Here is a 10,209-nt window from a genome sequence, read left to right as displayed (position 1 = left end):
AGAACCATCAGTTTGTGAGTTTGGACTTTGAGATTGAATTGGGGTTTTGGGAATAAAAGCTTATGCAATGCATTCTAATTATTGCTTTGGTAATATTTTATCATCAAAATGATTTGAAATTCTTTCCCCCATTTATTGAACTCGATATATCTTTCAAAAGTTTTATAACTTATTTTAGAGATTTGACTTTAGAACTGGATCACCATTCTCATCTATTGCCCGTGAAGAGCTGACCTCGAGAATACTCACTATGCTTTCGAAGCCTAACCTATATATTTTTAACATGTATCCAAATTAGGTCTTGTGTGGAAGATGGAAGGTAAAGAAGCTTGGATATTTTAGAAGACTGTTAGACATGTAATAACTACACTAATTCCTATGTTTTATGTATTTGTTGAAATTTCCTTGTAAAACTTAATAAGGTATGTTTGAACATAACTTTTGAGTCCAAATTTCATATTATTAAAACATTATGGACATTTTAAGCTTGTTAAAGTGTTTTTGTTAAAACTCGTTTAGCTCATCAGTGTAATGTTTCATCTCAAGATGTTGTTCCCAAGTAGAAACATTGTGAAAGACACATTACCGGAGGCCACTATCTTTTAAGAAGTTAGGGTAGCCGATTGAAGGGGGTGTTGATCTAAGGTTTCATAGCCTCATCAATTTGGATGTTGAGCCGATCTAGGTGGTTCATGAGGGACACTTCTACAAGAAGAGGAAGAAGGTGGTGTGTGAAGGACAAAGCTGTTTTATTATGATGATGATAGCTAGACACCAGAAAGAACAAAAAGGATAGTAGATAACCAATGGTTTTTATTACTGACAAGAACAAAGGGACGACATAGTGGGATTAAGTCGTCAAGGTGGGAGAGGGGTGGAGTGAATTTGGCAAGACCTTCAAAATTATTTAAATATAAATTAAAAAATAGATGATAAAAAATTAAATAAAAAATAACCTGGGGTAAATTCGTAATTTTAGATCAAATATGAAATAAAATAAAACTTTAGGAACCAACCACATTAGAAATTAAAATCATTAAGACCATTCATGATAGAAAAATATAATTAGGTGTGAACTTGTGAACTTTTATAAACCATAAGGAGCATCTATGTAATTTAGGCATGTTTCTATGATAGCCATCACCGGCAATAGTAGTGGTGGTGGTGTCGGAAAAGACTTATTCACCTTTTAAGGTTCTCAACTTCTCGTCGGGAGGACTCTACTCGTGTTGGTCGCGTCTATTAGCGTCGTGAGTTTATATTTGTGTTCCATCATTGATTTTATCATGAATGAGTGAGTGAGGGAGTACATTTACAGGGAGAAACGAGAGGTGATGACCAATAGTGAGGGGAGGGGTGCGTGTGCGTGTGCGGAAATGGGTGGGATGGTGAGGCCTATTTAATATAATAATATAACTAAAGAAAAAAAAAAACAGCAACAAAATAAAATTACTGTAATAATTTCGAATCAAAATCAAACTTGGACCAAACCTACAAAATTGGTAAGAGTACAAGGACCAGATGCATAATTTACTCTAAAAATCAATAAAGTAGACCACCATTCGTTGGTTTGTCCATCCTTCGCATTCAGAAGACGCGTTCCAATAGGCAATAGTCAAGCTCTGTTTTTCTCTCAAGCACCTTCATATCATCAAATTTTCCTGTCCATTTTGTATTCTGATTTCAGATTAATCAACAAGAAATGGCTATGCTTCTAGATGCCCTTCTTTCCGAATCCATCTCCACACTAACTACACTGGTAATATCTGTAGTACAAACCACAGCCAATTTCAAGCCCGAACTGGAGCTACTCGGTTTGACCTTGCAGAGAATCAAACCGATCATTGACGAAATAGTGAATATGAAACGGAAATTAGATCGTACAGAGCTAGAGTGCAAGATGTTCATAGAAGAAATCCAAGAAGCCGAAAAACTTGTCGCCGAATGTTCGAAAATAAAGAGGAATATCATCAAGAAGTTCACTTACTCACTGAAGCTAAAAGTCCTCAACAGTAAGATGTTAAGTTTCTTTCAAATCGAGGTTCAAGCATCCCAGAGTCGGGACATTATGCATATTCTTTCGGTGGTCAACGATATGAAATTAAAAGTGGATCGTATTTTTGAGGAACAGAGAGATACGACACAGAGTACAGGTCGGGTTGGTAATCATCGTGGGTCTGAAAGCACAGAACGAGAAAAGTATGGTTGGCGTGTTCCCATACTTCCAAGTTTGATCGTGGCGTTTGGTGAGCCGCTGGAGAAGCTGAAGGCGGCGGTTGGTGATGATCATCCGGTGCTGGTTGTGGCCGCTCCTGGTGGATGTGGGAAGACTACTTTGGCGAAAATGCTATGCCATGATGCTGAAATTGGAGGTAATCCATCAATTTCGGGTGTATTTGGTCACTAATTTTTAGGATGGAAAAGGTATTAGATAGTTGTGGTTGCTTGATTTTGATTTCGGGTATATTTGGTCACTAATGTATCTTACTTTTGAACAGAAAAATTCGGGGAAAATATCTTCTTTGTGACAGTTTCAGAAACACCCAACTTGATGATGATTATCAGCGATCTCTTTAATCCAAATCCCTCCGATCCGCGACTTCTGTTTCAAAGTAAGGGAGACGCAAAGAACAAACTGGAGAATTTTTTGAATGAGAAAGCGTCAGATCCTATGCTTCTAGTATTGGACGATGTGTGGTCTGATTCATTTATTGAACAAATCTTTCCATCCAACATTAGAGGACACAAAATTGTTGTCACATCTAGGACTGCCTTTCAGAAGTACAAGACATTCAGATTTGAACCTTTGAACGATGAAGATGCCAAAAGTCTCTTTCGCAGTTCAGCATTCACTGAAAGCGGGAGTAGACCTAGTCCAACTATTAATGATGATCTTGTGAATCAGGTAACTAACTATATGATGATATTCTTCTTTTAGACCCTCATTCTATATACGTAATCAAAGAAAATATGGTTGATATATGTAGATGGTACCATGGTGTAAGAAACATCCACTTACCCTTTCTGTGGTTGGCCGATCTTTAAATGGGAAGGATGAGTTAGTTTGGAAATCTATGCTAAAAAAGTTGTCACGTGGTAGGTCAGTACTAGATCTACATGAGGATGTATTTATCGGTTTAGAAAGAAGTTTTGAGTCCCTCGATGAGGAATTAAAGCAATGTTTCCTGGACTTTGGGCTATTCCCAGAAGATCAAAGGATCCCTGTCAGCGTCCTGTTGAATATGTGGGTGCATTTGTACGACCATGATGACGAAGGTGTTGATACCATGGCCACTATCTTTGAACTTTCCTACAGAAATCTTGTCGATCTTATGACCACAGGGTATTTCACTTACACCCTGTTTTTTTCCTCCCATCAAGAGATGTTTGGATAAAGTGTTGTTTAAAATATATTTGAGGAAAAAAGGCACACTAAGTAAAACTTGTAAAAAGTTAGGACTTGAAGTAGGGAAGCCTTATTTTTCTGACTTCTCTGTTGAGTCCGTTCTTTTTGCACTAAATCATAAAGACTCATTTTTACGACTTCTCATACGTAGCAGGTTTGTAAAAAGTTAGGACTTATGCTATAAAAGACTCATTTTTACGAGTTCCTCTTTTAACTTAAGTTGTTTTTGCATCAAGTTAAAAAAGAAACATCCATATGGTCATATATAGCAAGTTTATAATAAAAGAAATTGATATAACGGGGAAAGCCTCATTTTTCTCACTTACTCTTTAAAGGCGTCTTTTATGCATTAAGTCAAAGAAGAAAATCCATATACATAATATTTTTAAATAGTTATGACTTAACAGGTAAAGTATCATTTTCCCCATTTATCTATTAAGTTGTCCATTTGAATTGAAGAGTACTGTACAACAATTGTTAATCGGGAGAGACTTCAATGTGTACTTATATAATTTGTTGCAAACTAAATCTTGAATTGTTTAGTTTTAGGAATGATTCTAGCGCAAGAGTTAACTATTGCGACCAGCAATTAGTGACACAACATGATTTGCTGAGGGAGCTTGCTATTCACCTCAATAGCAAATTACCCTTAGCAAAAAGGACAAGATTGAGTATAAATGTACGGGGAGATGAATTTCCTACACCAATCAAACAACTTCAAGAATCCATGCAAGCCCGCATATTGTCCATTTCCACAGGTTTTGATTCCTTTATAAATTAAAGCGCATATATCTTTGTAGAAGCATGTGAGGGTTCGAGCCTTAGCAGTTGCAATGTTGGAGTTTCAGTTCCAATGTGAATTTGGCTCTTTGAGAGTAGTGGGTTATATGTTAGCCACCTAGGGGGCTGCTATGTATTTGATTTACATCTCACATAAGATCTTAAGGTCAGACTATGTTTTGGGCTAAAATATAAAAAAATAGCAACATACTATTTTTTGTTTATTATATCATCCCCCTTTCATTTCTTTTATTTACTTTGAAAATTTACTCTATTATAGGAATTAAAATTCTTTTTATATGACTACGATTGCTATAAGTTGGTAGATTTTTCGAAGTACAGTGTTGTAATAAGAGAAATGAAAGTAGGATGTTGAAATGAAAGTACATTCTTATTTTGTTGTATTTATACCCTACCAAAATAATATTAATCTAGAATATGACAAGTGAAAAGTTTAATCTGTTTAGGACAAAAGGGTTGAAATGATTTTACAGTTTATCACGTTTTCTATTAATTGTATTTGTATACAATCTTGATTGCAGGAGAATCGTTCTCCTCCAAATGGTGCAACATGGAAATCCCCAACCTCGAAGTTCTAATCTTAAACATGATGTCGAAAACCTACACTTTACCCCATTTCTTAGCGGCAAATCCAAAATTAAAGAGTCTAAACATCACAAACCACGGTTTATACCTTACAAAATTCAACAATTTCCATTTTCTTACCTCTTCACACAATCTAACAAGGATCCGACTCGAACGTGTTGACATAAGTCCATCCATTTTATCACTCATAAGCCTGCAAAAAGTATCCTTAATAATGTGCAAAATTGGCAACACTTTCAAGAACCTCATTACCAAAACCCCAAATATCTGGCCACAGTTAGTTGAACTGGAGATCGATTACTGCCAAGACTTGGTCGAATTCCCAGGGACATTATGTAACAGTGACCATCTCAAGAAGAATAGCATCACAAACTGTAATGATTTGTGTGGGTTTTCTGAAGAATTTGGGGATTTGATTAATTTGGAAATGCTTAGTCTTCGTTCTTGTACGAAATTGAAGAAATTGCCTGAATCGATATGGAGACTTAGAAACTTGAGTGTTCTTGATATTTCAGATTGTTTGAACTTGAGTGGGTTGCCGGAAAAAATGGGGAAATTGGGTTGTTTAAGGAAGATTTATATGAAAGGTTGCAGCGGAGTAAATGAGCTTCCAGAATCTGTGGAGGAGCTGTCTCATGTACGTGTGGTATGTAATGAAGAAGTTGCTTACAAATGGCGGGGGTATAGTAATGTGGAGATTGATTTGGTAGAAGAAAATCCATTAGAAACACTTGAGAGAATGATGTCGTTTTGATGCTGCATATATAATTTGTTTAGTTGAGTGCATATTTTCTTGTATGTTGATCTTCAAACGAATGAGATGACATTTCGATTGTTTGTATAAACGATTTTTGTAATTTGTGACTGATTCCTGAATCAATAAGAATCAAGAAATTATTGGATCAATTATTTTATGATTATAAAAATGTGAAACGCCAAACAGATTTCATTTTGACATTAAGTAAATATCATATAAAAGAATGAAATCCTAAATTCTCCGAGCTAACAAATGCATCGGTGTGGTTGTTGACAATGGCCTCTGCTTCAGTCCACTCATCATGTTCATCATCATCTTGCTACTATCTACACTCTTCTATGATTTCCTACTCTTCAATGGTGAAACCAATCTACTTGCCAATCTCGACGAAAAGACCTCTGCAGCTTTGCTGCCGTCGAAACCTTCTTAGGCAGTGAAATTGACTTCTTCACGGAGGCCGTCCTTGGCGGTGACGTCAACTTCTTCTTTCCGGTGACTGGGCGGTGACTGTTGGTGATTTTAGGATTCCAAGGGACTACAACCCCTCAGCGGCGTTTAGGGGTAGCGCCCCTAGCCGGGTCCAAGGGGCTCGAGGCAGCGCCCCAAAACCTAAATGGATTTTTATATCTGATATGACTCCAACCATGCATTTTACCGCCAAAACTCACTTGATGATGCAACCTTTAGTTATGTCTAATAACTACTAGGTTTTTGCGCAAAATTTGAAGGCAACCGCCGTAACCACTTTTCCCTCTAGTATAAGAACATTCTTTATGTTCCAAAAAACGGGTTACAAACCATATACTCTCAAAATCTAATTTGAAGATTTGTTCTATCTCTCAAGATCACATTAACAGGTATTATGTGTTTCAAAATCTAAATTAGGTCAGTAATTCAGATTGGTTCATTCTTGGATTATCCCACTTCTGAATTCGTGTACCTCAGGAAAAAGGGACGAATTATACATTTCGGAAAGTGTTTGATAAACACGGTCTTTTTATCTATCAAAATCTATATTTATTGTTATTTTGATCCCTTTATTTTCTAAGAGTGATATCACCTTCTACACATTCCCTTTATTTTCTAACAGTGACGTCAACTTCTACTCATTCATGTCTTGGGTAATATCATGTTTGGCAGTCATTTGTTCTGATTCATTAAAACTGCCAAAGAGATGATAGCCTCTCTTGATTCTTATTTCAAATATTTTTACTTTCTGTATGATTGATAGTCAAACTTCCACCCTAATTTCATCTGATACTAGGAAAATTGACAAATCCTTTATTCATTAGAATGTATTTTTACAGTTTTAAGCAACGTTGAGTATTTACCCCTTGAAGGGGTTCACCAACAATTTATAAGATAGAGACAATTCAAAGCCTTCTTTCAAGAAAGACAATTCACAAAGATATGGTATTTTAATTGTTTGGGTATGTGATTTGTTTTAGTTGATATGGTTTGAATTGTTTTTATATTAATCACTAACTTTTTGAACCACAAATATGCACCTTTGGGTGCATATTGCCCTGTTGCAAAGTTGTTCGAATAAGAAAAGTGGAATTTGTGATCTTTTAAGTTATATTATATGCTATTTTGGATTCCTTCTTTTTATATAGTTTTGTTTATTTAAGGAAAATTATAAAAATAAAATAAAACAAATAAAAAAAATATATTTTGGGGGTTTTGCGAGTTAACCACTTATACCTTTTTTTCCAATCAAACCATTAAAGTTTCCAGACTTTCCCAAATTAACCATTTTGAAATTAGCATTAAGATCGACCAAATTCAACAAAAAAACACCATTGAGAGTATATTTTTTCTATAAAGGAACCACTGTATAGGTTTCCTAGCAATGAATCGCAAACATCCTATGAAATTTATGTCCCTATGATATAATCAAAATGGTTAAATAGGAAAACTCTCCGAAACTTTTATAGTTTGTTTGGAAAAAAAAATAAAGTATAAACAATTAAACCACAAAATTGCCTAAAATATAACGATTTTTTTGTATTTTTCCCTTTTTTATAAGTTATTAACTGATTTTCATTTTGGAGATTGTTATGAATCTAGGACACCATCCATCCAACCTAATCAATTCCATTCCACCATACCATACCTTTACATCAATTCCATTATGTTCCCGTGTTGCATCTTCCTCGTCATTCAACCATACACCACTCCATATTATCTCATTTTCTTTATTAACCTCTGGAATCGAAATGTCACTCCACGAAAGTCAAGACCAGGTGTAACATCTTGATTGCCAGGTATTTTACACATTTAACCCTTAGTGTGAGAAATGTTTGCAAAAATGGTCCCATGGCACTTTAATGAGAAAATGTGGGTTGCTTGCGTACGTTGGGCATGCGTGGCTTGGACCAAAAACCCAATATTTAGGGTTTATGCACTATTTATACATCCTTAACTCTCCCTTCATTCATCAGCCTCCAACCTCATATTCAACCCTTGCAAACCCTAATCTATTTTGAGATCATCTATGAACCATTAGTGTGTGTTTTTGGTGTTCTTAAAGGAAAGAGAAGGAAAGGAAAGAATCATGGAAGCTTTGAGCACTTTGGATCCAGAAGCACATCATCATTTTGCACCACTCGGAGGTAAAAAGATCTTATCTTGATGAAGTTTTCCTTTAGATCTTGTTAGCCATGGATTTGGGTTCATTTTGGTCCCATAAGCTTGGTAATATGAGTATGGGTTACTCTAAATCATATGAGCTAACCTTTTAGACGTTTTGGAGTGTTTAGAGTCATTAAAATGTAATCTTGGATCTTAGTTTCATTCCATGCATGGACTATGTTGTCTTAATGAGTTGAGAAGTTAGGTTTTTTTGGTATTGAGCACTTAATAGCCATGCAAGATCATAAAGTTGAAAACTTTATGATTAAGGACTTCATTTGAGGACTAGATCTGGATTTTGGACAAAAGGACTTAAGGGATTAATCCCTTAATAGAAGAAAATGTGGTAGGTACGTACATTGGTATGTTGGGCGTACGCTATGGTACAGTGAGCGTACCAGGTCAACAGCCTGTTTTTTGTCAACACACTAGTACGCCATGCATACAAGCTGAGTATGCTAGGCGTACTCAGCTGAGTTGAATCAGTTGACTTCTTTGACTTTGACCAGATTTTGACCAAGTTTGACCTAGGCGCATTTTGGGTAATTTAAATTGTTGTTGAGTTTGGTCATTTTTCATGTATAGGTGACCGGTAGAACTGATATTCGGAGCAGTGTCCTATTCAACTATCTTTTTGAGACTGAGAGGTGAGTTTTTCTCACTGTACCTGTGGGTCAAAGGCACCAATGCCAGCCCACTAGGTTATATGCTAGTATACAGGATGTTGTTATGCTATAGTGATATGTTAGATATGTATCCCAGTATATAGGATGTTGTTATGCAGTAGTGATCTGTTATATCCGTATCATTGCATATAGGATGTTGTTATGTTGTAGAGATATGTTAGATCTATATCCTGGTATATAGGACCCGTACGCGTAACAAGGAAGCTACAAACCCCGAGGGTTAGTCTTGTCATGATGGTTATGGCAGTATGGTTGTGGCCTTTCTGATGTATATCTTGGTTTATTTTTCAATATGGTGATTATGAGAGGTTCTGCTTCAAGAGCTGGATGCTAGGATAGGTCGAGATGGACTGATGATGACATTTGTGAGTTGATCGCTACAGAGGTAGCTACTACTGTCCGGAGCTCTATTTCGGAGTTGTTTGGTTCTATCAAGACCGCTATGATTGAGCTTTTTGATGACCGCTACATTGCACTCATTGACACTGTTGTTGTTGCAGCTACCACGGTTGTTGTTGCTATATGGATTCAAGGGGAGAGATCATTTCAGTATCGGGACTTCGACAACACGAACCCCCTACAATTTGATGGGGTCAAGGACCCGATTATGGCGATAAGGTGATTGTAGGATGTGGAGGGTTGTTTATTTAATTGTTCTTTCCTGGATGACCAGAAGGTTAAGTGCACCCTGAACCTTCTCCAGTTAGGGGCGAAGGATTAGTGGAGATTGGTGACTAGTTCATACACTCCTGAGTAGAGGGTTGCTATTACTTAGGAGCAATTCTCAGAGATGTTCCGTTTGAGATACGTTCCCTTGGTGGACAGGGAGATATTAGTATGATGATAGTTGTCTTCAGTCTGAGGTGAGTTTCCTCCACCGTACTCGTGGGTCGAAGGAACCAATGTCGGCCCACTAGATTATGTTAGTAGGATGATAGTTGTCTTCGTAACAATTTCATCTTATGTTTGTTTATGCATGTTGTCTTCGTGACTCTCGTTGATATGATTGAATGCTTAGCTGTAGGAGTCAAATAGACTCAGTACCGGTTGAGAGATATCGAAGGGGGTGTGTCACACCCCCGAACCAAGGATGGCGAAAACGTCTGGGGGTGGAGGACTTCATGTGCAGTATCATAACAACGAGTATAATAGTGCTCAAAATAAATACAACCATCATAAATATAATTGAAAAGTTACACCATAGTATGGATTTACATGCTTTAAAATCAATTACATTATGATGACAAAATGAACTATTTGACGTCTTAACGTCCCATCCTCAAAAGTTGCAGGTTCCTGTTTTTACTATTTTCCTGAAAATACAAGTAGTTTTGAAAAAA

At 36.5% G+C, this 10,209-nt stretch overlaps 1 protein-coding gene across 1 annotated transcript; it reads left to right on the top strand.

Moving 5' to 3' along the window:
• Positions 1 to 1,570: 1,570 nt before the first annotated feature.
• On the top strand, positions 1,571 to 5,698 carry LOC111878893 (probable disease resistance protein At5g66900). The gene is made up of 5 exons (XM_023875371.2): positions 1,571 to 2,372; positions 2,499 to 2,905; positions 2,988 to 3,343; positions 3,950 to 4,164; positions 4,729 to 5,698. The coding sequence occupies exons 1-5, from the start codon at positions 1,703 to 1,705 to the stop codon at positions 5,544 to 5,546; spliced, it is 2,466 nt and encodes an 821-aa protein (XP_023731139.1). The 5' UTR covers positions 1,571 to 1,702; the 3' UTR covers positions 5,547 to 5,698.
• Positions 5,699 to 10,209: the final 4,511 nt, after the last annotated feature.

This window comes from Lactuca sativa, chromosome 9, assembly GCF_002870075.4.
Source record: "Lactuca sativa cultivar Salinas chromosome 9, Lsat_Salinas_v11, whole genome shotgun sequence".
Lineage (NCBI taxonomy): Eukaryota > Viridiplantae > Streptophyta > Magnoliopsida > Asterales > Asteraceae > Lactuca > Lactuca sativa.
This window is presented reverse-complemented; position numbering and strand designations above follow the sequence as displayed.